General features: G+C 45.3%; 5 protein-coding genes across 7 annotated transcripts; 1 reads left to right on the forward strand and 4 right to left on the reverse strand.

Annotated features, from left to right (window-relative positions):
- Positions 1 to 127: 127 nt before the first annotated feature.
- LOC6537030 (soluble guanylate cyclase 89Db) lies at positions 128 to 4,345 on the reverse strand. The gene is made up of 2 exons (XM_002097561.4): positions 3,677 to 4,345; positions 128 to 2,494 (listed from the first exon to the last, which is right to left on the reverse strand). Exon 2 carries the CDS (start codon positions 2,417 to 2,419, stop codon positions 410 to 412), a length of 2,010 nt encoding a protein of 669 aa, XP_002097597.1. The 5' UTR covers positions 2,420 to 2,494; positions 3,677 to 4,345; the 3' UTR covers positions 128 to 409.
- Positions 4,346 to 6,071: 1,726 nt separating this feature from the next.
- On the reverse strand, positions 6,072 to 9,963 carry LOC6537031 (soluble guanylate cyclase 89Da). The gene is made up of 2 exons (XM_002097562.3): positions 8,558 to 9,963; positions 6,072 to 8,209 (listed from the first exon to the last, which is right to left on the reverse strand). Exon 2 carries the CDS (start codon positions 8,196 to 8,198, stop codon positions 6,195 to 6,197), a length of 2,004 nt encoding a protein of 667 aa, XP_002097598.1. The 5' UTR covers positions 8,199 to 8,209; positions 8,558 to 9,963; the 3' UTR covers positions 6,072 to 6,194.
- Positions 9,964 to 10,094: 131 nt separating this feature from the next.
- Positions 10,095 to 11,454, reverse strand: LOC6537032 (COP9 signalosome complex subunit 5). 2 transcript variants are annotated; one of them, XM_015192586.3, is made up of 3 exons: positions 11,102 to 11,454; positions 10,478 to 11,048; positions 10,095 to 10,413 (listed from the first exon to the last, which is right to left on the reverse strand). In XM_015192586.3, the coding sequence occupies exons 1-3, from the start codon at positions 11,450 to 11,452 to the stop codon at positions 10,268 to 10,270; spliced, it is 1,068 nt and encodes a 355-aa protein (XP_015048072.1). In that variant the 5' UTR covers positions 11,453 to 11,454; the 3' UTR covers positions 10,095 to 10,267. The 2 variants fall into 2 exon arrangements, with proteins under 2 accessions (XP_015048072.1, XP_002097599.4); XM_002097563.4 differs by having other exon boundaries at positions 10,472 to 11,048; positions 11,102 to 11,453.
- Positions 11,455 to 11,901: 447 nt separating this feature from the next.
- Positions 11,902 to 23,810, forward strand: LOC6537033 (titin). Of its 2 annotated transcripts, XM_002097564.4 has the most exons (8): positions 11,902 to 12,021; positions 12,082 to 12,350; positions 12,414 to 12,635; positions 12,709 to 12,752; positions 12,908 to 14,589; positions 14,649 to 14,714; positions 14,773 to 15,147; positions 15,214 to 23,810. In XM_002097564.4, the coding sequence occupies exons 2-8, from the start codon at positions 12,177 to 12,179 to the stop codon at positions 23,436 to 23,438; spliced, it is 10,788 nt and encodes a 3,595-aa protein (XP_002097600.2). In that variant the 5' UTR covers positions 11,902 to 12,021; positions 12,082 to 12,176; the 3' UTR covers positions 23,439 to 23,810. The 2 variants fall into 2 exon arrangements, with proteins under 2 accessions (XP_002097600.2, XP_039231679.1); XM_039375745.2 differs by having other exon boundaries at positions 11,906 to 12,350.
- Positions 23,794 to 26,247, reverse strand: LOC6537034 (glycerophosphodiester phosphodiesterase 1). The gene is made up of 6 exons (XM_002097565.3): positions 25,976 to 26,247; positions 25,558 to 25,877; positions 25,334 to 25,482; positions 25,072 to 25,276; positions 24,837 to 25,012; positions 23,794 to 24,754 (listed from the first exon to the last, which is right to left on the reverse strand). Exons 2-6 carry the CDS (start codon positions 25,864 to 25,866, stop codon positions 24,601 to 24,603), a joined length of 993 nt encoding a protein of 330 aa, XP_002097601.1. The 5' UTR covers positions 25,867 to 25,877; positions 25,976 to 26,247; the 3' UTR covers positions 23,794 to 24,600.
- Between the last annotated feature and the right edge of the window lie 125 nt (positions 26,248 to 26,372).

Here is a 26,372-nt window from a genome sequence, read left to right on the forward strand (position 1 = left end):
AAAGGCGGGAACCGATTCCGATTGCATAGATTACTTACCCATCGGAATTAAAAGGGACATTTTTGTAATACTTCTGGTCAGGATCGCAGATCGGTGTCGCCCCACTCCCATGTAAACGTAAACAATGTTTCAGTATTCAATGTGCCACGTATTTATATATTTTTTATTGATCCACTTTTATCATATATGTAGGTAATAAGGTATTCGTTCACTTTTACCAAGAAGTCGAAAAGACTCTTTTGACAAAACTTTACATTTCAAACGTTTTTAAACCTGATTTTTTCCAAAAGGTTACAAGATTTTGATTCTCAAAATATGGTTTTTATATTTGTATACCCCAGCGGTGGTTTTCCGCTTTGTTATATATTGTACAAATAGTGGGTTACTAAACACAATCAATTTTTCAGTACTACTCTGGTCCCTCCAGCAGCCAGTAGGTCTCCATCTCGCCCTTGCCCTTGACCTTGACAAAGCCCCGCGCTTCCACCTTGTAGCCCACCTTCCTCACCTTCAGCGCAGTGTAATTGGATAGCTGGATCATCCAAGGATCACTGCTGCTTTCCATTCGCGAGGCGGTGTTTACGGTGTCTCCAAAGAGGCAGTATCGAGGAACCTTCATTCCAACCACTCCTGCAACCACGGGTCCGGAGTTGATGCCCACCCGTATGGCCACTCCGGGAAGGGCATGGGCCTTGACCTTCTTCATCACCCTCAAGGCCAAGTCGCAGGCGTGCTCGGCGTGCAAGGGATTCACATCTGGAGCACCCGAAACAGCCATGTATACCATGCCCACGGTCTCCACTTTGTACACAAATGGGGAAATGATCTCCTCATCCAATGCCGAAAACACTTTATTCAAGGTGGTCACCGCCTGCATGGCATCCTGGATGTTGTTGGATCCACTGTCATAGACATTGAGCACCTCGATGAAAATGACGGACACCTCTTCGAAACTCTGACACACGTGCTCCTCGCTCTTCCGCATTCGCTCGGCAATGGGCCGAGGAATCATGGAGTACAGGAGCTCATCGCCCTGCCGTTTCCACGAATCTGCCAGTTCCAGCGACTTTTCCAGCTCATCCGATCGCTGCTCCTCCTTCTCGAACATGATCTCCAGCTTGGAGCAGTGCTGCCATCCCGCCATTACTAGCTCTCTACTCAGTCCATGCGGATTGAGATCGTTCAGATAGAGACCAATTCCGTGCAGCTCATCCAGATTTTCGATTAGAGGACTGCACAGGAAGATCAGCGAGTCCACATCTTTGATGTAGAACATCTGACCCTTCAGCAGGATGGATCGGAGTCCCACCGAATGGCGTCTCTGTCCCGTTGCGGGATCTATTTCGTCCTTGGAGCTGCCTGCGCCAGCTGCCTCTTCCTTGGCGTTCTCCGCACTGAACTCCTTGGCACTGGCCAAGGCCATGGCCTGCGCCTCGTTCAAGCTGCTGGCTTCATCAAAGTTTTCGAAGTCAAAGTTCAAGGCCGCATCATAAGCGGCACGGTTGTGACCCGTGCGAATGAGCTCGAACTCAAAGAGGACGGTTCGCATCTGCAGAATGGTCTGCCATTGGATTTGAGTGTCCTTGGGACGGCGGCACTTGAACCGATCCAATATGTGGCTGCCAATAAAGGTCTTTGGGTTCACCCCAGGATTGTGCAGAATCCACGTCTCGACAATCTTCTCGCCCGCAAGTGTGATTTTCATGTCGTGATCCAGCACAATGGTGAAGGGAAACAGCTCGAGGAACACGTTCAGATCCACCGACGGCATCTTGAGCTGGGAAGGATGCGCGATGACATTGACCCGCTTGGCCATATAATCGCGATTATCGAAGTCCAGCCGATACTTGACAATCACGGTCAAAGGACCGTCCGTAAGCTTGATGGGACCAGCTGTGCCGCCGCAGATGTCATTTTGGCTCTCCAGGACGTACGCAGTCATGTCCAGGCCGTAGAACTCCTTTGCCACCTCTGTCATCTGGCCAATCAGGTACTTGGACATGCCAGTTCGGCCGCTCCGATACAGGATCACAGCCCCATCATCATCCATGTTGGTCAACTGCATGCTGGGCGACTTCATCTTGGGATACGTGAAGCGCATCTGCACGTGGATGTTGTCGATGGACTGCAGGAAGTCGCAGAAGTATCGCCCTGTGGAGCGGATCATCTTGTCATAGCCGAAGTTGCTGAAGAACCGCACAAAACAGCGCCCAAAGAAGTTCATGCAGAAGTCGAAGGACTCGCCCGTGCTGGCGGACAGGGCAGCCGCAAAGTCCGGCATCAGCTTGTCCGGATAGATCTGGTGCGTCTTGAAGCTCTGGTGCTTGCAGTCGACTATCTGGCAGACCTTCCGCCAGGTCTCCATGCCGTACTCCTGCTGGATGTAGTGCTGCACGCTCTCGTACAGCATTCCGTACATGGTGGGGCAGGATGCGAATGTCCTTGGTGCTGCGAAGTCCTGTCTATCGTCCAAATTGCTTTCCCAAAAGTTTTCCTGTAACGAACCAAAGTGGGCAGTCACATAATCAGGGGTGGAGGTCAGACAAAGTTTTTCCATCGTTCAGAGCTGGTAATTAGGTAAACTGTGTTCGTACCCCGGAGGATTTGGGGCAGTTACGTTGCCCTGGGTCGGGGATTAGGCCAACAAACTCGCAACTCAAGTGATTGATTGTGGCTTAGGATGTTGCTGAAATAGGCCTTGGGCAAATGCGGTTTATAGTAACAGTTTAAGGTGAACGTTAAATTGTATTCTGTACAAAATATGAAAATTCAGAAATATAAAACCAATTTAATAATTGTTCTGTTGCTTGATCCGTGAAATCTACTTCCTATTCTTAGAGACATCAATTTAAAATCCATTTAAATAGTAATCAATGTAAGGTGACATATGTATGTTCAAGCCGTCATAGGATATCCTCCTATCTAGCCGGCAGCAACACTCAAGGAAAGTCTGCTTTTCCCTCGTTTTATTTGATTTATTGCCCCGACAGTTTAATTTGAGTTCATGTGGCAGACACACGCAGGGAATCCTGCGGTGGGAGGACCCTCCTCAAGGTTCTTCAAGCCTGTCACGTTCTCCGCGAAAGGAACATAGCTCATTGTGCTTAACTTATTTCCGTTTCCTATTGCCGGTAATTCGCTGGTGGCAATGCCGGCTTTTCAATTTTTTCCCACAAAGACTAACTAACTGAGCCATAAATTCTCGAACATCTTTCACGAGCTTGAGTGTATTTAATTTTGGCAGAAACATGCAAATTTCCGAGAAGCCCAAGGTCGTAATAAGTAGATAAAATGCTGTTTGAAAATGCTAACGTTTGATTAATGGCCAGGGAATCTACATTGTCAAATGGAAGATAAGCGCAATGCTTAACTTTTGCTCCTTTGTACTTAGTTAATAATGCTCATAATTTATGGTCGCTATATAAATGGATAAATAATAGATTGGATGCTTAGGTTAAATGGATTATAATGATATGCCCTCTGGCCAAGTCAAATGTAACTTTAACTACAAGATTTAATCCAAATGATGTAGTATCTCTCTCTGGTTTATAGCTTCCCAATCCTTTGACGAACTGCCTTCCTCGGATGTTTGAAAAGCCCATCAGTTTCCCCTATATATCTCTTTGATTAGTAGACCGTGAAATTAGCTTATTATAGCCCCAGCAATCCCCCATACCTTATATTGCTTTCCGCCTCGTTCCAATCCCCTAGCTGAGTTGCATTAGGTTCTTCAGCATCGGAGTCGCGTTTGTCTGTGCCTCAGAAAGAGTTTTAATTTTATCCACGGGGCATTTGCCTGTCGCTTATTTATAATTTAAGGAGGCATATACGCCTGCACACGCACAGCATCCCCGGATGCGTAAAGTCGGGCGTATATACGCGCACTCCACGGCGAACTCGCACTTTTCCGGACTCCGTGTTGCGTCGTCGGCAGTTGCTATTGTTACACTAAATTTGTTTTGCCGCCTGTCGCTGCTTCCTTGGCTTCTGGCTGCTGATTTGCTTTTGCTTCATGATTTCCTCTGACGGACGAGCTTCGTGAGTCTGTCGGCTCCTTCGCATCCGTCGGATCCGTCGTTTCCGTCGGCTTCCCGTGGAGCTTTCCCTTTTGGCCGGGACGATGTCGGTCGACTGAAGCGTGCCTCTTTGGCGGTCAGGCCTTTTATAGCCCACCCACTAACCAAGTTGCAGTTGGAGCTGTGTTTCCCACTGTATTGCCCACTTTGGACCTACGTGCCTGCGCCTCGACACGCACTTCTCTGTTTGACCATCGTGATCATCATCATCATCATCGTCGGTGTTATTACAGACCAGGAACATCGACAGTCAATGCTCTTTGCCACAATTGCCACTTTCTCTCCTTCCGACGCAGTATCAACATTGACACACAACCGAAGGAGTCATTTTTCTCCCCGTTCACTTCCTTTTATGGCCCCACTCCACCACATCGATGTATATGTGTGCGGTATCCTGGCAAAGTATTGTCCTTTGGGTCCTTACCAGGGCTGAATAGCACTTAGCAATAGACTGACGACCAAGTTAGTCAGTCATGCAGTTCGTAGCAATATTGAATTTCATATATATGACTTTCCGTTCTCATTCTCTGAACAGTATGAACCCATTCTTGGTAATCATTAAAAACTCGAGTGCTTTAAAAGTGTATCCCAAGCCCTGAAGTATCGGAAACCGCCTGTCAAATGTATCATTGTAACAGAGTTTTTCGCTTTGCCCGTTTGCCATTTCCCGGATGGAGGAATGGTTTTGTGGCTCTGTGCTTAATGCTTTTCCTTTTTCACGCACTTATACATATATACAAACAGATGTACATACATTTGTTAGCCCGAGTCCTGCACATATTTGATGTGTTGTTTTAAAGCAATTTAAAAGGGATTTCACAGCATCGAACAAAAAGCCTTTGCCCCACTTAACCGAAACGGATTTCGGGTAGTCTTTTAAATAAACGTTGACAATTTTATGGACAGACCATTATTCCACCGAAAGGACGATAATATGCCTGGTCGAAAAAAAGAAGGAGATATTTCTGCCACTCAAAAAGTCATCAATTACAGAACTGTCGCTTTGCGTTGCTTAATAAAATATTACATTTACGTACATTGGCCTCCCAAAAAAATAAGTAAATTATTGCCACAATAATTGTCAAACAAAAACACCTCCTAGTGAGCTAAAAACTAGTAACGATCGCACCTTAACACACAAAAGTTATGATATAAGCTTTTAAGACCCTAAATGTCTATTATTGAACCCAGAAAATACTTCCCCGGGTTATTTTCTTTTAAAAATTCTTGGTATAGGAATATCTATAAAACGGAGCGTAGGATTTTAATAAGTATGGTTTATTTGAAAAACAATTTTTTGATATTTTCTGTCAGTGTGGTTACCTCCCAGCACCACTTTAAGCGGTTTTCCTACTAAGCCATAAATATATTCAAAGCATTGGCTTGTAATTCTTTCGTTATGTTCGGATAACTAAAGCGGATTTTTATTTCTGTGTGTATATATGTATAGTAGTCTCCTTCTTCCTGCCATGGTGCGCTTCGTCACTACGTGGACTAGCGTTCACAGTGATTACACAGGCAAAAAAAACTAAAGATAAGATAACGAAGCAATATTTACATACTTATAGCTAGAGAGTCTTTTTCCTGTGTAGTTGTTGTCTATATGGCACCGGAATTAAATGTCCGTTTGAGCTAAGGACACGCAGAGTGTCTTAATTTAATTTATATAAGGAACAGGCGAACGGACGTTACTAGATGCTTGGATGGGCTTACGATGGTACTTCGTGGGTTGCAGATGATGGTGTGCAAAGTGACACGCAAACCGCCCATAAAAGTTATTAAAAATGGGTTTTCCGAAATGAGGGTTGTCTGCGGCAAAGGGCAGGGGCGTCTGGTAAATTAAGTTAGTAATTGAAGAGGCAGGCCGCAGGATATTTCAAGAACTTGAGCTCATAAGACTGTTGTTTTGATAGGTGGTAATAAAAGAAATTAAGTTTCATTATAAATAAATAGGTACTATTCATACTTTCCCACCCAAACGTCTCAATGTCACAATGAAGCAGAGCTAAATTCTCTTTTATTGCAACAAATTACAAAAGCCACAGGTGCCGTACAATCCTTCAGTGCATGGTAAATCATTGTGAATCATACATAGATACATTTCATATTTTGCTATTCCTAGTCCTCAGGTCCCTCCAGCAGCCAATAGGTCTCCATCTCGCCCTTGCCTTTGACCTTGACCGTGCCGCGCGACTCCACTTTGTAGCCCACATGACGCACTTTATCGCCGGTGTACTTCGATAGCTGAATTTTCCAGGGATCACTGCTGCTCTCCATCCGCGAGGCGGTGTTAACGGTGTCCCCAAACAGGCAGTAACGAGGAACCTTTTGGCCCACTACTCCAGCCACCACAGGTCCAGAATTGATGCCAACTCGAATGGCCACATCTCCCATATCGTGAGCCTTGAACTTCTTCATCACCCTCAGGGCCAAGTCGCAGGCGTGCTCGGCGTGAAGGGGATTCACATCAGGAGCACCCGAAACAGCCATGTAAACCATACCCACGGTCTCCACTTTGTACACAAATGGGGAAATGATCTCCTCGTCCAGTGCCGAAAACACTTTGTTCAAGGTGGTCACCGCCTGCATGGCTCCCTGAATGCTGTTCAATCCTTCATCGTAGACGTTCATCACCTCGAGGAAGATGACTGACACCTCCTCGAAACTCTGGCAGACCTGCTCCTGGCTGAGGCGCATTCTCTCGGCAATGGGCCGTGGAATCATGGAGTACAGTAGCTCATCGCCCTGCCGTTTCCACGAATCTGCCAGTTCCAGCGACTTTTCCAGCTCGTCCGATCGCTGCTCCTCCTTCTCGAACATGATCTCCAGCTTGGAGCAGTGCTGCCATCCCGCCATAACTAGCTCTCTACTCAGTCCATGCGGATTAAGATCGTTCAGATACAGACCAATTCCGTGCAGCTCATCCAGATTTTCGATTAGAGGACTGCAAAGGAAGATTAGCGAGTCCACATCTTTGATGTAGAACATCTGACCCTTCAACAGGATGGACCGCAAGCCCTGGGAGGATCGACGTTCACCAGTGGCAGGGTCGATCTCATCCTCTAACGCAGCTTCATCATCATCCACCGGATGGGTTTCACTGAACTCCTTGGCCTTGGCCAGCGCCATTGTCTGGGCTTCGTTTAGGTCCATCTCGTCGTAGTTCTCAAAGTCCATGTTCAAGACGGCGTCGTAGGCAGCGCGGTTGTGACCCGTACGAATTAACTCGAACTCAAAAAGCACGGCTCTCATCTGGATTAGGGTATCCCAGTCGATGGTGGTGTCCTTCGGACGACGGCATTGGAATAGGTCCATTACATGGGTGCCAATGAAGCCCTTTGGATTGGCCCCGGGATTGTGCATAATCCAGGTCTCAACGATCTTCTCACCCGCATGCGTAATCTTCATGTCGTGGTTCAGCACAATTGTGAAGGGGAAAAGATCGAGGAACACATCCAGTTTCACAGTGGGCATTTTCAGCTGCGAGGGATGGGCCTCCGTATTAACCCGCTTAGCCATGTACTCCCGGTTATCGAAGTCCAGACGATACTTCACAATCACGGTTAGGGGACCCTCCGTGAGCTTGATGGGACCAGCAGTGCCTCCACTGATGTCATTCTGGCTCTCGATCACGTAAGCCTTGATCTCCAGGCCGTAAAACTCACGGGCCACCTCGGTCATTTGTCCAATCAGGTACTTGGACATTCCAGTGCGACTGCTTCTGTACAGGATCACAGCTCCGTTGTCATCCATGTTGGTCAACTGCATGCTGGGCGACTTCATCTTGGGATAGGTGAAGCGCATAATCAAGTGAATGTTGTCTATGGACTGCAGGAAGTCGCAGAAGTATCGCCCTGTGGAGCGGATCATCTTGTCGTAGCCAAAGTTGCTGAAGAACCGCACAAAACAGCGCCCAAAGAAGTTCATGCAGAAGTCGAAGGACTCGCCCGTGCAGGCGGACAGGGCCTCGGCGATGTCCGGCATCAGCTTGTCCGGATAGATCTGGTGGGTCTTGAAGCTGTTGTGCTTGCAGTCGATGATGTGACACACCTTCCGCCAAATGTCCACGCCGTACTCCTCCTGCACGTAGTGCTGCACACTCTCGTACAGCATCCCATACATGGTTGATGTTTCTGAAAAAAATTGAGTGAATAGACAATAAATGTATTAACAAGATAAAAGCACTTTAGAATCTAAAACGACGTGGCTACATTTTTTCGCCATTTCTTTTTTGATTGTTGCTTTATTATTATTTTCCGTATTTTATATGATTCTATCAGAAAGTAATCATGCCATCAGTGTAATGCCATCATAAATGTTGCAAACCATAAAAAATATCTATGAAATTGATCTCATTGGGGTAAGTCTTTCTATAGCTTTCTTTTTGGTGTGTAGTACATGTAAATCTGGCTTATAGAAGAATATCCCTTATTATTTAAAACTATTTTACCCCACAATACTTTTCCTCTAATTTCACGTACTTTGTTCAACAGGTTCCGGTGGCCGAGTTTCACTTTAAAATCCACTTTTGATGTTCATTTGCCGTCTTGTTAGTTCATAAATTTCCTGCTCGCGTTGCTTGTATTCCACTTTTAGTTTGCAATTTATTTATAACTTCCGCAAAATTCAATGAAGGCGCACATATGCTGGCTACAATTCCCATGGCACTAAACGCACGCACTAGCACTCGGTAAATAGGTTTTCCATAGCTATTACTTTGATTTTTATTGGATTTAACTTTATTGCCACGAGGAGGATGCTTTAGATGCTATAGACGCAGCCATGATGTCCTCAGCTTGAAATTGTGAAGCACAAATGGGAGGCTTGCTAGCTGGCATCCAGGACGCGAATGAAGCGCCTGTCGTTTGTCGCCGGAACTTTTATAGCAGCTCGGCAATCGTTTTAGACTCCTGCTACCCATTTGGTGGGCGCTCAAGGAGGGACTAACCCCCTTTGGCAGTGTTACATTTCATGTCAATGCTCCTTGTTGATGCCAATTGACGCTTACTTTTCGATATAATATCTGAAAGTGAAAGTTTTATTGCTTTTCCACCAATAACTTACACGCACAAACGCAGCCCTCGTAGAATTCGTCACGTATATCTTCATAAAGGTTCTCGTTTACTTCCTTCAAGTACGTTAATATTTCTGGTTATTTTGTTTATCTCCCTTTTTGATGTGGGATTTTGGGACTTGTTATGCGCCGCAATTTACATTTGCATTTAAGAGGATTTAAGAAATCCACGGAATAAATCCTGGGACATACACACATAAAGCTTCCAGCACAGACCCACACAAATGTTGACATTTTAATGGGCATTCCTTGCAGGAGTGATGATAACGGTTAAACAGGTCTTGTATTTGCCTAGCGCCCCTTTTTTTTGTGTACCTCACAGCGGCCATAAACGTGACAATGTATTTAATTAGCGCCCTTCTCAAGCGGCCCCCTTGTCCATCCAAATCGAATGGGCCACGTGCTGGAAGGGCGTTGACATCTCACTTGTGGCTTTCGCTCCCAGGAGCAGACAGTAGACGACGGGTCTGCTGGAGAAACCCAATAGCCCATCGGCAAACACGCAATCGAAGAATAAAAGATGTAAGACGAACCGAACGATGGAAAAAATTAAGCCATTTGATTGATGAGGGGGACGCTTTTGCGGCTTGTTATATTGCTAACCAGACTCTGTAATATTTACTTTAAAAATCCCAAAGCAATTAAGAAATGTTTCAGTCAGTTGTTGCTTTGAGACCGGTTTAGGTTACATCATTCTAGACCTCTTCTTATCCGAACGGTTTAATTAATGTGAAAACCAGACTTTGCCAAAAAAAATAAAAGATACAAATAACCTACTCTTAGAAATTAAAAAGTAAATTGTATTTTTTTTAAATACAGAATAGTTTTTCATTTAACAATAAAATAAGGTTGTTTATCTGGAAGAATTTCTGTTTTCCGCCAAGGCAAAAATAATACAACCTTTTTTAATGCCGTCTGCCATCTAATAAGTATTAAAAAGAAGCTTTTAAAAGTTGTTTATCAGCCTGAGAGGCGTTTTTATATTTTCTTTTTTTTTAGATAAGCTTGACTTACTTAAAGTATTTTCCACGGAATTGGTTAATAAATCGCCCATTTGCAAAGAATGCACAACGTATTGTAAAATTCATTAGGAATTTGCGAAATCTGAAATGTTGAACTATTTGCCCAGTCCGACCTTGTTGAATAGTTTGTCCTTAACGATCTGAGCCATCAGACCGTGTATCAGTTCAATGGTTGAGCGGCTGCAGTCTCGCGTGGCCTTGGACAGCTTATCTTCGGAACGCTTCTCGTTGACATCGGTACCTGTGGATATTAATGCTGGTAATTATGTGCACAATTCTTAAACCGACCCATTATGTACCGCGACCTAAAAAGTTCTCACTCTGCTCCAGCTTCTCGGAGAGATCCATAATTTGACCTGTGGTGTACTCTGTATTGGTGAGCAGACCCGAGCTGCCCAGTGTGTTTACCCAGTATTTGTTCCACAGAGAGTCGAGCAGCTTGCGGTCCAAAGCCGACTTGAAGTAGCTAATTTCCAAGGGATAGTACTGTTTGCAGTGGACACCAAAGTCTTCGATCTTGTTCAGCGGGATGGTCTGATACTCCGATGGCTCCTCGTTTGGTGGCTTATAACCCTTAGGATAGGTGCGGAATGCACCCAGACACACCTTGCCAGCGGAAACAGTGCGCACAGGATCAACCACAATGGCCACAAATGGCTCCTGGTATGTCTGGTTGAGCATCTGCGTGGACACATCAATGCCAGACAACCAGCAACCGTAACCGGGATGGCTGTGGTACCAGCCCACGGCGTGTTCCATCCGGCCCACCTCTTTTGCCGCCTCCATGTAAGCGGTCATGTACTCGTACGCTTGGGCCTGAGCATTGACGCGGGTCTCCGTGCCCTCGACTGGCAGTGCAAAAGCATCCATGACAATCTGCAAGGGACCGACTTATAAATTGGGGGACCTTCTCAAACTCCCAAACTCACCATTGTGTTGTCCTCGACCTTGCCAAGCATTAGACCCATCACCTCCAGAGTACCGCCAGAGCGGGCGTGCATCACCATCTTAAGGAGCGCCAGAGCCGAGATCTTAATGTCCTTAAAGAAGTGGGGATCCTTCTCCCAGGGCTTAGCGTCGATGATCTGACGCTGTTGCTCTGCGTCGTAGCGAAAGATCTCGTCACAACTGGGCAATGTCTGGATGTTGTTCTCCAGCTCCCAGGTCTTTTGTGCGGCGTCGGAGTCCATTGCGATTGTACTTAGGTCAATAATATTAGTCTTTTGTTGCAAGTTTTGGTTTTCCGGCTCTATTCTAGGGATGACACTTGCCAATAACATCTGTACAATCAAATCCAGTAAGGTACAATCGATTACATTTGTCAGTCGATTACTCTATGTTATGAAATTATAATACAGACTCATAAACTATTAACTGACTATTAAATTTTTTCAATAAATAAAATACAATTTTTATTGTTATTTATTTTAATACACAACGTTTTCTGATTTAATTTTGCAGATTGCGATACACACTCTTAACTGTACTTTTTCTGCAGTTGTCCAACACTGCAGTAGGGGCTGTGCTCGCTGGACTGCACTACATTTCTGATTATATACAATAAAATATTTCCTTGTGACAAAGTTATAAATTACATGATCTTTAATAAAGATTTCGTTTCCCTTCTGGAACGAAACCACTATCAATAGCCACTTAATTTAAAACACTTTTTCTTTAAGCAAGTTGTCAGTTCCCGCGCCCCAAAATTCAAATGTAACGCATAAGCCGGCGCATTAAAAGCGGGTTGGCATGTCTTCCGCGTCCATTGCAAAAAAATTCCTGCACAGAGTTTTCGCTACAATTAACTTTGGCAAGCTCGTAATGTAGGCCGTAAAAACAGTTTTTGGTGGTAAAGTGTGAGAGAAATCAGTGAAAAGTTTGTGGCTATTGTGTGTACGTGTATTTGCAGTGTCTTATCTTTCCAATAGCAGCGGCTTTTCAAAGAGCTCGCTTCGGTATTCGTTTTCCCCGCACCCAAGCCGCATTTGCGACGCCGCTTGGAAAATGTCGCTGGATGGCGCCAGGTTGCGCTACGAGGACGAAAATGGTAAAACCGTGGTTCTGGCAGCCAAGGGGCGCACCTTCCAGGTGGGCTCCTACTACAATTGCGACCTCATACTGGAGGGGCCGGAGGAGGAGCGTCTAATTTGCGAGATAAACTGCGACGCCTTCGGCAGGGTGAGTCTGGATGGCAGGAAACCCCTCTTTACCACCCTAACATCCCGCGTTTTCCGCCCTCAGGTGATCATATACAACAAGTCCAGCGAAGACCCCATTCATCTCAACGACGCGGCCATCAATGCTGCAGGCAAGCGCCCTTTGCTACACGGTGGCAAGATTACCATTCGAGACAAGGTCTACACTTGGGAGTTTCCCAAGTCCTCCGAGGTACAGGATGCCCCATGCACCCCAGAGCGCCTGTTGCCCAACGAACAGGCCTCCAACTCCTGCCCTTCATTGAAGGTATTATCCACAATCTGCTCCAGCTAGTACAGTCTTCCAAATCGTCTAATTTCCTCATTTTTATTTAATTTAGCAATCGCATCGTCTACAAGCCGAAAAACGCCTAACAGTCCACAAGTAAGTAAACTACAGCAGGCAGACGCCTGACCGACTACCTGGCCAACCCCTAAAATGTCTTCGGGCAACAACAATAGGAAAAAATCCCTACTTCAAGCATGTGTTGCCTGCCTGTTAATAGTCATAAAACCTTATCTCTCCCTATTCCCTTTTAGTTTTCACTATAGCATCAATTCGGACGACGAAGGAAATACTTCTATAGAGTCTCGTGATCAGAATGAGAGCCACTTGGAGGAGGTCTCCCTAAATGAATCTAATCCACCCACTACAGAAGAGGCGCCTTGCGAGTCCCCGAAAGTAAATCTACTGGAGTCTACGCAGAATAAGGAGAATACCGCAACGCCACCAGGTAGCCACCAGAAGCTACTCAAGCTTTGCGCCATGTCCGACGTGGTGATCACCTCTTTCTCGCCGCGCGAGACTGGCGTTAAGATAGAGAAATCGTTTACATGTGTGCGGAAACCGGGCTACACCACGACGTCTTTGGCTGTTTCCACGCCAAAGAGTGTCTACAGCACCCCCAAGGGCGGTGTGCTCTCTGAACTGAACGAAGACAGCTGCAGCCGAGACCTGATGGATTTTAGCACGCCATCCACGTCAAAGAAGACCAAGCGGGAGTCTTCTATGTTTCTGATTGACCTGACCACCCCATCAAAGCTACGACAAACACCCCAACAGACGCCTGGTTTCAAACACACACCGAAACAGACGCCCATCAGTGTAGACAGCACCGACGAATCATCAGATGCCTCCCCAATAGTCATTGACATAACTAACGCTGACACACCGCCATCACCAAGCCCTTCGCATCGGTGTAAAACTCCTCAGCGTCAGGCTGGCATCACAGGCGCCACACCTAAGAGAACGCCTCAGTCCCTGATGAAACGGGCGCTGCTTACCAGCACTAAGAAGCAGATCGCCGCCAACCAGCCAGTTAAGACCACCCCCCTGGTCACCCCCAAGCGGCCATCTCTTCTGGAGGCTCGTCGCCACTGCCTGACTACTCCTCGGCGTTTGCCATTCCACCCACAGCGGCGCACGCCAGTCCAGCGCGAAGGACAGGCGCGAGGAAACGCACCCAAGACCTCGCCACGAAAGCGGATATCCCTAATGGAATCTCCCAGGGAGAACAAGGTCTCACAGCTTAGAAAGTCGTTTGCGGCGGCCAAGCGTAGTCCTGGCGTTGACAAGAGCAACAAGCTCGTAGCCAAGGCACGTCGTTCGCTTAACTCGCCGAAATGTGGTTCCCCTAAGCCTGGATCATCCATGCCGTCATCGCCATGCTCAAGAAAGGCAATCGATGTTCCCCAGATCAACAGCTCCACTCCGGAAAAACCTGACGACTCAAAGGACGAGCTGAGCCGCACGTTCACAATAATGGATGATACCCAAGGAAAGGATCAGAGTGGCGCAGTGTTGGCAATCGAAGCGGTGACTGCTCTCGTAACTGGAGAAGTAGAGGATGATGTATCATTTCAGCTGAGTTCGCTAGTTGAAAAGGGTTTGCCGTCAGTAAGCTTAGAGGAGCCTACACCTGTCCAAGACAAAGTTGAATTAAGCGGACCAGAAACAGACGCGGAAGGTAAAGAAGATTCGTCACAGGACGATTTGAATCCTAAGCCAGATGGGGTCATAATCGAAGAGAATGAATGCGAACTAGAATCTTTTGTCAAAAATGAATTGGAAATTGCCAAAAATCAAGAGGAATGTAAGCAAGATGAGGAAGAAATCGTAACATCGTCCACTACAGTCGACGAACAACTTGAGGAAGCTGTTATTGAGGATAGCATTTGCGAAGAGGTTCATGCGAATATTCCTGAACAAATTCCTCAGAATGGTATGTAATTATGATATAAAATAAATATAATGAAATCTAAAGTTCTAAAACCGTAACAGGTAATTCTGAGAAAGTAATCGAGGAAAGTATTTGCGAGGAACTGCCATCGGAAAGTAGATCTACTGGTAACTCACAATTTAAACTTTGTAATTCCAAAAATACATTTTCATTTTGTTGCGACAGAAGAGACATCTCAAAAAAAGGACCAACCTACTCCAAATGCAGATACCCCCGTGGTTCGTAGAAGCTTGCGCCGCCTTTCTGTTGAACAGAGGGTAACGGCCACAACGCCACGGAGAAGCACTCGGCGATCATCGATGGAAGCCAGCAGTAAGCCGTTACCGGAGATCGACAACAAGCGTTCGCGTCGTGCTTCCTGTTCAGCGATGGACAGTCAAGACGTGGTTACTCCCCGGCGCAAGCGTCGATTTACGCAAGAATTGTCCACACCAACTCGCCAATCGATGCGTCTTTTGAACACACCCAAGAGGGCCCTTCAGGTGGATGAATCTGTTGGCGACATGGGAGTCATATTGGAAGAAGTTGGTCCCGAAGATGGTAGGCTGATGCAATATCATTTATGGAGTGCAATGAAATATTTCATTTAAATTATATTTGTTATAGATAATAAGTCTGCCGTAGCCGACGACGAAAATTATGGCAACGAACTGCCAGCTGATGATATCGACAAGGTAGACTACCACGGCCTAAGAGATTTATTGAAAACACCAAAAAGCTGCAGCACACCACGTTTTAAAGGGTTAAGGGAAATGATGCGAACACCGAAAATTCCTGCCTCACCAATTCTTGGAAACATGGCAGAACTATTAGAAACCTCTGTTGGTAGGACTCCTTACCACGAGAGGAGGAGCATTGCAGTAGCGCGCATGGAGCAAGGAAAGCTACTAGATAATGTTCTGAAGACGCCCAGCGCCCGGAATATAATGGTGCCAAATGAACCAGCTAGCGCAGTGCTAAACTCTCGCAAGGATTCCTTGGCGACAACCACAGAATACGATCTAAACATGACGAACAACACATTGCATTTGGACAAGATTTTCGATGACGTGCCCGAAACTACTGCGGCTAATATGGAAGACACGGAAACTGAGATAAATGTGACAACGATCAGCAACGCGACTGGTGTTGATCCTTTGGGGTCGTCAAAAAGGAATGAAACCGTGACTTCAGAGGCACTGATGAGTGTCGGTCAGACTGCCAAAACGCGCGATTCCTTGAAAGATCCTCTGACCAGCACCACATACAAAGCTACCATGCAGGCCAATCTTAGCGTCTTTGCAGAATGTGGCTCCAGGTCTTTTTCGCCCAACCCGAACGAGATGAGTGGAATCCAGTTGTTAGACCAGACGTCCGACTCAATGTTCTCCGAGGCGCTAGTAGTATCGGCCGTGGAGTCGTGCGAAGTCACTGTGGATGAGACGAGGACTTTAGGCCAGACCAAACCACCTACTGATAACATTGAGGATCGCTCAGATACAGACTCAAATGTTGGCCTTACTGAGCCCCTGGTATTTAGTGATGATGAGGAGCCCAAGGAAGCGGAATCAACTTCCAAAAAGTCTGACGCTGCTCAGGAAACATCTATAGCCTGCAAAACTGAAGATTCTTTCCATCTGGCGGAAAACAAAACTGCCAATGAGACATTAAGTAAATATGAGAACGATGCGGGTACTATTAGTGAAATTTCACTGATTGAAGTGGAAGACAGCACAATTGAGGGAAGTAAACTCGAAGGTGACAAACTTCAAGAAAGGAACACTCTCGATATCGAAACAGCTAATTCGGATAATACGGAAGCACCACTTGATGAAAATATTGAATCTGCAGTGGTGGATTCGACGATCCTAGAGTCAGAGGTATTTCCTTTGGACACAACCGCGGATAGTTCGATCAATTCTACTTATGTTCTTAACAGCAGTCTGGAAAAAACTAAACCTGACCATGATCTTAAACAGGAAGTTTGCAAGTCCACATCCGATGACCAAGCCACTGCAATTACACCTGAAAAATCTTTTACCGAATTAGATCGATCAGTTGCCAACGTATCACCCTCCAATAAACGTGAAGTGAATACTGATGACCCACCAATCGAAATATCGCCTAAAGAACTTGCAGAAGATACAAAAACTGCGGTTGAGCACATCGACGATGAGACCTCCAAACCACCTATTGAGCACTATGAAGAACTTTCCGAAGAAAGCGAACCAGATAAGGTTTCTACTGCTGCAGAATCTGATCAACCAGAAACTTTGCCCTCCCCAAAAGATACACCAGCAGAGTCTAAGCAACCATTCACTGAATCACATTCCGATGAACTTGTACATGAAACTAACTGTAATGAGGTTTCCATTGATGGTGAAGTCATTAAACCAGCCATTGAGACTTTGCCTTTCGTGGAACAAAAGCAAGTAGCTGATGTTTCCACTGATGCAGAACCTTATCAACATTGCATTAAAAGTTCGCCTCTTAACGAAGTTTCAGAGAAAAATCAAACTGATGAGGTACACTCTTCAGTTCGTACTGATAAAGGAGTAGAACCATATCCCGTCAAAGAGGTTTTAAAGGAAACCAAAGCTGATGAACCTATCCAACCCGTCATTGAAGCAAATCCTATTGAGGAACTTCAAGAAGAAGCGAAACCTGATGAGGCGCCTAGTGTTAGTGACAGTCCTGTAAAAGGATTCATAGAAACGAAAGCTGTTGATGATGTAGTCATCGAATCTTCACCTGAGGAAGAACCTCTAGAAGAAGCATGTCCTGATAAGGTGCCTCCTGTATGTGTAAGTGATGAAGTAGCTATCGAAAGGCCACCTGCCGAATTGTCTGTGAAGGAAAATCCTATTGATAAAACGACAAAACCAACCATCGGATTGCCTGATTTAAGTGAAATTGATCAAGTAAACATTGAAAAATCGCCAGCCGAAGAACTGCCTGAGAAATCAAAACGTGTTGAAACTATACAGCCAATCATCGAAACATCATCCGGCAATAAAGACCAAATAGAAGCCAGTCCTACAGAGGTTTCATCCGCTAGTAAAATAGAAAATTTAGTTGTGGAAACTAATCCTCAAACAGATGAGCTAATTCCTCCGGATGAAATTAAAATCTGCGCGCAGGTAGAGATTTGTGATACTAGCATCAGTAAAACCATCGATGTGGTCTCTGATATTGATAGAGATAAAATTCAGGATCAGCTCAGTACTCAAAACTTATGTTTAAATTCTTCCTCTGAAGTTCAATGCGTAAGTAAAGCGGAAGAATCTTTAAACAATTCCACTGCAGCATTTGAGATCGAACATTCTGAAGATGTGGTGCATGCGACGACATCTACAGATGCAGATATTTCCAAGAAAAGTGAAGAAAAGGAGAAAATGGCAACTGTGCCGAATGACGTCGGTTGTGCTAATCAAACTTCAATTGAGTGCGTACTTGCTAATGTAACCTCAGACGGCGATGCCAGCAAAGCTGTTTCAAAAGATAAGGACGAACTAGAAATATCAACCAATTCATCTAAAATTCCCCCAAGCTGCACCCAGGATTCTCTCAAGACTTCTCTTTCTGCAACATTAACTTCACAGGATGAAAGCGCTCAAATTGATGAACAGGATGAAAATAATGACGTTGAAGAACACGTCGTGTTAGAGGAATCATCAAATGAAATTATAGCTGCTGATAAAGAGAATTCTGAGAAAAATAAAGAAAACATATCTGACGACACCTTGAACGTTGTTGAGCAAACTTCGGTGGAACAAACTTCACTAATTCATCAATCTTTAACAGATCAGAATACAGAGGTTTCTATCACGGAGGAATCCGAAGCTGTCGCTGCAGAGGAATCTATGGAATGCCAAGTTAACAAGGATTCTAAAACAGAGGTGATTCAGTTAGATGCCTCTACCATTGTTGAGCGAGATACACTAGATGAAAGTACATCAGGAATAGAGGATATTAATCAATCCACGGAAATTACTATGCCTGAGGAAGTATCTGATGTCGAAAAAATAAAAGAAGTTGACACAATGGACAAAGAAGAACCCACAGAATCCCAGCATTCGGATCAAAAGAATAACGACGATGAAGTTGTTCTATTGGATGCCTCAAGCTCAAATGAAAGTTGCACAGAACCATCCAGGTTAGTCGACACCCATGCAGATATGGAGATGGACAAAAACGAAGCAGAGAAATGTAATCAAAGCCAATCCGACGATGAGGTGATTTTGTTAGATACCTCAAGCATTGTTGACCAGTGTTCACCAAATAAAGATTCGTTAATTCAAGATCAAATTGAAGACACTATTCCACAGGGTACCTTAATTCAAGCCAATGACGCAAAAGAATCCGTGTCTGAAGAGTCATCCAACCAAAATGGAGTAGAGGAGAAGGCGATTCAGTTGGATTCCTCGAACATAGCCCAACAGTCTATATGCGATGAAAATTCTCTTATTGAGGATTCTGTCGCTGAACCTGCCAACAATATTTCTATTATTGCTGAAAAGTCCACCGAAAATGAAATCTGCCCTAAGATAAGTGCTGCAGTCTCTTCACCACACCGTTTGGAGTCGCAAAAAAGTGAGCTACAAATAAATCAGATAAAAGATCTCCCAGAGGATACCACATCTGCATCATCAATAAGACAAAGTTCATCAAGCTCCAATGGCGATCTTCTTAATGTTTCTTCGTCACGCGACATTGAGTTTCCTATTTCAAAAACGGAAGACAAACCTAAGGACAGGTCTGATTCAATGGCAGATGCACCAGAAGCTCCAACTGAAGCAGAGGATGTTGTAATGCAAGAAAGTGACATTTTGGTAACCTCGTCACACACGGATGAATTAGAATTGCATAAATCGGTTTCTAAAACCGAGAATGTATCGAGCCAGGATGTTCAAAGTGCTGAAGATGGTGACGAAGTAGAAGAGGTGGAATTTATATCAGAAGAAAAGGAGAATATTGCTCGCGCTGCAGAGCAGAAGGCACAGCCCGGTGACCCAGCTACTTGTAGTTCTAATAGTTCAATAGGCCAGGGACCAGAATCAACGGCTGTCGAAGCCATTTCCGTTATACCTCACGAAGATCCCGCTGACGTTAATCAAAAAGAAACTGACGAATTAAATCCTTCTGTTTCTTCTTTCGTGACGCCCTCAGCAAACGAGCCACAAGTTGTAGTCACTACTGAAGAATCTGCCGACGTCGCAAGAACAAGTGATGGCGAAGACGCTACGAATAACTTACAAGAAAAAGACAATATACCCATGGAACCAGATACTGTTCAAGAACAAGGAGACGGAACACACACCAGGCCAGTATCCGAAGATATATCAGCTCCAGCAGTTGGATCTGACCAGGAAATGTTAGCCAATAAAGATGATGCTGGACTCGGGAATCCAAAAGCTGAGGAAATACCATCTGAGGAGCCTATCAACATTACTTCGACTGATTCAAAAGAAAGTAAAGAGCGACCCGATGTTACAAATAATGAAGTAGAGATCCCTACTTCCGAACCAACAATGTCTCCCGAGCCAACGGAGATGTTCCTACCTAACCGAAGGTCTTCAAACCAGGAAGAAAAGTCACCGCATGAAGAAAATACTAAGCCAATAAAAAGAGTGACTAGGAAGGGATCGGCTACCGCTGATAGACCTGCTGAGATCGAGCGTCCGAAGAGAGTGGCGAGAAAACCTTCTGCTGAGGTTTTGGAAATAGAAGACCGTTCAAGAGATACTAAGCCAGATCATGATCTCGGCATTACATCTAGGGGTCGAGCTGGAAAACCGCCATCGGATGTAAATGAGGACAAAACGGAAGGTATTACAGAGAAAAGGAGAGGGCGAACACGAACTCCATCAGTAGAAGTTTCTGAAACTACAGCAAATGTCGAGCAGAAAAAAAAAGATGATGACAATAAATCTAAAGAAGAAGCTCTCCAACCCATCCTAGAGGAAGAAACAGAGCCAAAAGTTGAGGAAAGGATCGAGTCAAATGCGGAAGTTGAGATCATTATAGACAAACCCAAGAAACGATTACGGAAGGTATCTTCAAAGGAATCGGATACTATATCGGATAATATAGAAAATATAAATACGGATTTAAAAGTTGTCAACGAAGCTGGAAGTACTCATTCGATTAACACCGAGCAACGAGATGATCAAGATCCTATTGTCTTGCCAGCCAAGTCAGAGTTGCAAGCCGATTTAGAAGGTGAAAGGGATGTGCAGGATACCAACCTAAAACAAACCACTAAAGAACGACCCAAAAGACGCGGAAGAAAGGCATCTGCTGAAACGGACACCGCATCCGAGAAAATCGAAAAAGCTGAAGATCTGAAGGCCATTAATGAAGATGGAAATAAAGATACCAATACAGAGATGGAGCGCCAAGTTTATATGGCAGTTATACCAAATACAAGCAATGAAAAAGAGAAACTAAAAACAGAAGTTTTGGAAGATGTAGAGCCAAAGCAAAAACGACGAGTGCGGAAAGCATCTGCAAAGGAAACGAACACGACATTGCCCAAAAGGGAAAAGACTGAAGATATTTTAGCAGCTGTAGTGGAAGTGGAATCTGCATTGTCCAGTAAACACAATTCCAGTCACTCGGAACAAATGGGACCAAAAGAGCCTGCGCCGGTTGCTACTTCAAATATATCCAAGGAAGAGCTAGATCCAGATAATGTGCCAAATGTCTCATCGGAAAAAGAAGTGCAAAAAGAATTAGCAGAGGACATAAGCAACGTTCCAGACAAAAAGCATAAACTTGAAAGCTTGCGCTCTATTGAAAAACAGGACGATGTACCGAAAGAGACGGGTAAAACTCGGGCGGAGAGACCACAGCGAAGAGGTCGTAAGCAATCGGACGATATTGTAGAATCCAGCGCACCAAATGACGCACACAGTCCTGAAAAGGAGAAGGCCTTGGTTTCCGTCCAAGAGGATCACCCAAACCCAGCTGATCAGAATATACCAAAAAAACGAGCCCGAAAATCAGCTGAGCTTAAGCATGCAACTGTAGAGGATCATGCTAAGGAAGATCACGTTGAAAGACCGAAGCGTAGAGGACGCAAGCCTTCTGTAGATATTGATCACGTTGTTCAAGATGTTCTGGAAAAACCAAGGCGGAGGGGTAGAACACCAGCAGAGCATGAATCTCACCATGTGGGCGATGAAAAGCAGGAGCCAGTTGTAGAGCCTGCGAAAAAGACTAGGCGCATTGCACGAAAAGCTTCTGTGGAAACGGTTGAAGCCGTTTCAAGTAGCGGGGAAGAGCATCTTCAGCAAATCGACGAGGCAATCGAACCAGTCACAGAATCGGCAACGGCACTATCCGAACTTATTCCACAGGAGGGCGAGGAACAAAAGACCCGGCGACGCGGTCGTAAGCCAACTGTAGAAACGGTTGAAGGGTCGATACAAAATACACCAACAGAGGAACCAGTTACACTTCCCACTCATTCACGCAGACGTGGACGCAAAGCCACCGAAGATGAGGCCTTAACAACTGCAGTTCTGACTGAGCCGAAAACAAAGGTACGTGGACGCAGGGCGTCCTTGGAGCCAGAACATAAGGTAGAGACCTCAGCAGAGTCCCACCAGAGCTCCGAGGTCGTGGAACTGCCAGCGGCCAAGACTACGCGCCGCGGTAGAAAGCCAAGTGCAGATATAGAAGCGACCTCACCGGAGAAGAAGCCAGCATCTCGGCGCGTCCGCAAGGCATCACCGAGTGTCGATGAGGAACCGCCAGCGACCAAAAAAACGGCAATTCGTCGCGGTCGCAAAAACGAAGCTCATGAGGACGAGGAAAAAAAACAGATCGACTTGCAGGACTTGCCTACCGAAATCGTTTCCGCACTCGTGGTCACATCGGGCAACCCCTCGAAGGCTGCCGATGAAGAAGAACTTACTCCACGCCGCCGAGAGGGCCGTAACCTGCCACGTAAAAACTACGAGGAGGCACCAGACGATGATAAGCCACATTCAGGACTGCGGCGGGCACGCAAGCCAGCGGCAAGCAAGGCTCTGGCCAACAAGGCGTCAGAGTCGGATCCACTTCCATCTACGCCCACAATCAAACAACCACCTGTGAAAGAAGAATCTACACCCGACAACACAGTGGCTCTTCCGGAGCCCACTACCTCGCAGCGACGCGAAGGACGAAACCTGCCGCGCAAGAACTACACGGAGGCTCCGGACGACGACAAGCCAACACCGGCTCGTAGTCGCCGCGTTCGTAACCTGACTGCAAAGGCCTTGGAATTAATTGTGGACTCATCGCCGCGTCCGGCGACGCCGAAAAGGCCGAAGGGCAAGGGAGTAGACGTTGAGGAGCCACCAGCAAAAAAGGCAACCCCAGAGATTCCATCAACAACAGAAGCGTCCGGACCGGAGGAGGAGCCGTTGCCAGCCTCCAAAGGGCGCGGTACTCGTCGAAAGGCTGACCACAGCGATTTGGAGGAACCGGAAGTCAAAACGGCCAAAAAGAACATACGCGGCGCGGGACGTAAAACCAAAGTCGAGACTGAAACGGAGGAGCATCCACCCATTAAAAAGCCGCGGGTCGGATCACGTGCCAAAACACCTTCGGAGGAGGCGGCCATTACTCTGGAGGAGGAACCCGTGAAGAAGCCTGCTGCTCGCAGTCGAGCAAAAGGCGCCAAGACAGCAGAGCCGGAGCAGCCCGCCGAGGATCCCCAAGTCGAAGTCACCTCTTCCAAACCGGTGCCGGCAGCTCGTGGTGGACGAGGCCGAAAGGTGCACTTCGAGGCGGCACCGGAGACCGCTGCTAGTGAGAGTGCGCCATCATCACAGCGCGCAACTCGATCACGACGAAAGTAAAATCACATCTATTTCATTCATAAGCTTGAACTACTTTGTATAATTTTTTTTAGTTATTTTTTAATCTGAACTACTTCAATTTACGTTAACTTGTGTAAAAAAATGTTTCATTTATGTATCAATTAATGAAGGCATGTTAATTTTTAATTTCTCTTGTTAATTCTCCATTTCGGTGGGATATCGTTGGGATGGCTCCCCTAGCTCAGAACAAAAACTAACCTTAATAGACTTAAGGCATTAAAAAATATTAATACATATATATATAGTTTATCTCTTAAGACATTATCAAAACTCCCCAAAAATAATAAAGATTCGTAAACCAATTGGAATAAATCATATTATTGAAGAGGCAGGATTATGAATTTAAATCAATCGTTGCAATCATTTTTATTTTCTTTAATAATCACAATAAAATGTAGTTTTAATTAATTCTGGTTTTTGGTATAGACATATACATATATATTGCTGGTAAGCATTTTGCAGATTTTTGATTGATTACATTTGGGATTCGGGTAACAAGGGGAATTGAGGAAAGCTTGTTGTATGTATATATAGCATCCAAAAATCATACGCCATATACGGCGTATGGTTGTGTTGAGTACATAGTAGAAATATTGTACATCATACAAAGTTTGAGAACATAATCGTATAAAATAAATTACAGTACTCGTCAAACAAAATAACAACATAAATTAATCAGGACGTAAATAAAGCAAGACTGAACGCGAGTTTCTCGACTATCAGATACCCGTTACTCAAATAGTGGGAGTGCGAACAAAAAAGTCGTTCGAGTGGGAAACAAATTTGCGCTGCGTCTATTTCTCCGGAATCTCAACTTTCTAGCATTTTAAGTTCCCGAGACCTCGACCTTCCTTCTGCCTGTTACATACTTTTCAACGAATCGTGTATAATCTACGAGTAACGGGTATAAATAATAAAAGCTTCATATAAAAAAGCAGAAGTAAAGCAATAAATTAACAAATTATAACATACATCTCACTGGTACCGGTAAGTTTGGGATAATACTTTCTAAAGCTTCTACAAAAACACATGCGTACTTAAGTTTGTCTTAAGGGCTAAGCTCGCAAGCTAAATGCAAACAGTGTTTGTATGGTGTGCGTCGATCTAAGTCGTCATCGTTCGTTAAAATCCTCAAGGATTCTTAGGCTTTCGTAAGGACGTGCGGTTCTGACCGCAACGAGTCTGTTAGGTACTGGATCTTCATGGTCTTCTGAAAGTATCTTTTCTCGTTGGGTGAGTTAACCATATAGACTATTGGACGGACGCCCACGTTGCGCCACAGATCGGCAATGTGGCTGAAAAATGAATATGAAACCAAATTTCGAATTAGTATCAGCTCTCAATTAAATACTAATTATTACAATAATATTGTCTTACAAGTTAATCTCATCTTTGCAGAGAAAAACTACGCTTATTCCTATCACGGGTGCAATTATGTTGCGAAAAATAGCGCCGTAGATTGAGGTAATAAGTGTAGAGGACTTGAGGATGGCCAGTGACAAGTAGGTCTCGTGCCAAAGGCCGCAAATTATTTCTGGCTTCAGTTTTCGGAGCTGAAAGAAACGGATGAGTTAAAAATGAAATATATAATAATAATCAATTTATTTTTCACCTGGTAAATGGCTAGTGGTGATCGACTGATGACAATTGTGCGCTGAGCAAACGACTCGTCGGCAGTCATAAACTTCTGCAGTTGGTTTATCATCCTGGCGCTGTTGTCGTGCAGACGCAAAAACACTGTGGTCTCAGCAGCCTCCGCCTCCAAGAAATCGGATAATTGCCTGAGGGGAGCCACCGCTTCCGCTTCGTACTGCGACCTGTGTGCGATGAATTATAATAATTTGAAGGCATTTCCAGTTGATTGATGGACTCACCCCATTGGGTGTTGCTCTGTGATGTTTAGCTTTTGCAACTCCCCCAGCGGCTGTGCAATATTTATTTTTGCGGGGTTAGCGACGACAATTTCACCGCAGGACGTGAGGCCGGCATCCAGAAGCACGTTCCGATATCCACGTGCAAGACACTGTATTAAGGGGGTGGAAAAGGGGATGTTATTGATTTTCGTGCTGCCAACCACCCGGCACGTGACGTCACCCACCTTCTTAATGGCTGCCTTGGAGTTTTCTGGAGCATCAAAGCCGGCCGCCCGGTTGGCGATTGGCCAATAACTGGGCCATTCCTCCGGAGAACTGAGAAGGCTTAGGAGACGCTTCTCGTTGGGACTTCGTTGCAGCTTGACGAATTTGGAGGCGATGCAGACAACGAGCAAGGTGAGAGTGCACCACGGGATGGCCAGGTTGCAAAAGAGCCAGAATACGTTGAAGCAGAAGAAGATCAGGCTCACGGAGCAGCACAACAGCTGGTAAATCATTTTGAGGGCCAGCCACAACAAACGCCAATAGGACATTCAGCACAGAACTATGTGGATGTGGATGTGCATGTGGATGGATATATATGGGCATTAAGGTTGCTGATCCAAGTGTCTTGTGTCTGTGTGTCCATGCAGATGCACTTACCCTAAATAGAATGCGTGCCGCCACCACCACCCGCTAGTGCACCACTTGCCACTCCCTCCTCGGATGCTTTCGAGATGCTTTTCAGATGCTCAGATGTGCTGTTTCTTTGATTGTTCTGGGATTTTCTATTGCGTGCAGGCGGCTTCGGTTTCCTTATAGCAAAGGGCCACTTTTCGAATAGATTCTTTCAATAATAGCCGTCGAAAAAGCAAATCAAATTTCGCACAATATACGCTCCGTACATTTTCTCAGCCAGTTTTCTATCGCTGCTTGGGCTTATCACTTATCGTTATCGTCTTTTAACCCCGCTCAGCTGTTTGGGTATCGATAAATTATGGTGGTAAGGGCGCGCTTTTTGAAAGTCATATTAAAATAAAACTATAAAAATATATATGTT

This window comes from Drosophila yakuba, chromosome 3R (assembly GCF_016746365.2).
Source record: "Drosophila yakuba strain Tai18E2 chromosome 3R, Prin_Dyak_Tai18E2_2.1, whole genome shotgun sequence".
NCBI classification, from domain to species: domain Eukaryota; kingdom Metazoa; phylum Arthropoda; class Insecta; order Diptera; family Drosophilidae; genus Drosophila; species Drosophila yakuba.

Excerpts from the sequence above, each read along its gene's own strand:
- LOC6537030 (XM_002097561.4), bottom strand. The coding sequence starts at position 2,419 with ATGTACGGAATGCTGTACGAGAGCGTGCAGCACTACATCCAGCAGGAG.
- LOC6537031 (XM_002097562.3), bottom strand. The coding sequence starts at position 8,198 with ATGTATGGGATGCTGTACGAGAGTGTGCAGCACTACGTGCAGGAGGAG.
- LOC6537032 (XM_002097563.4), bottom strand. The coding sequence starts at position 11,452 with ATGTTATTGGCAAGTGTCATCCCTAGAATAGAGCCGGAAAACCAAAAC. Across the intron at positions 11,049-11,101 it reads AGGTCGAGGACAACACAATG|ATTGTCATGGATGCTTTTGC; the intron begins GTGAGTTTGGGA and ends GGTCCCTTGCAG. Across the intron at positions 10,414-10,471 it reads TGAGAACTTTTTAGGTCGCG|GTACCGATGTCAACGAGAAG; the intron begins GTACATAATGGG and ends TAATATCCACAG.
- LOC6537033 (XM_002097564.4), top strand. The coding sequence starts at position 12,177 with ATGTCGCTGGATGGCGCCAGGTTGCGCTACGAGGACGAAAATGGTAAA. Across the intron at positions 12,753-12,907 it reads AAACGCCTAACAGTCCACAA|TTTTCACTATAGCATCAATT; the intron begins GTAAGTAAACTA and ends ATTCCCTTTTAG. Across the intron at positions 14,590-14,648 it reads TGAACAAATTCCTCAGAATG|GTAATTCTGAGAAAGTAATC; the intron begins GTATGTAATTAT and ends AAACCGTAACAG.
- LOC6537034 (XM_002097565.3), bottom strand. The coding sequence starts at position 25,866 with ATGTCCTATTGGCGTTTGTTGTGGCTGGCCCTCAAAATGATTTACCAG. Across the intron at positions 25,277-25,333 it reads ACAGAGCAACACCCAATGGG|GTCGCAGTACGAAGCGGAAG; the intron begins GTGAGTCCATCA and ends CATCGCACACAG. Across the intron at positions 25,013-25,071 it reads CACCACTAGCCATTTACCAG|CTCCGAAAACTGAAGCCAGA; the intron begins GTGAAAAATAAA and ends CGTTTCTTTCAG.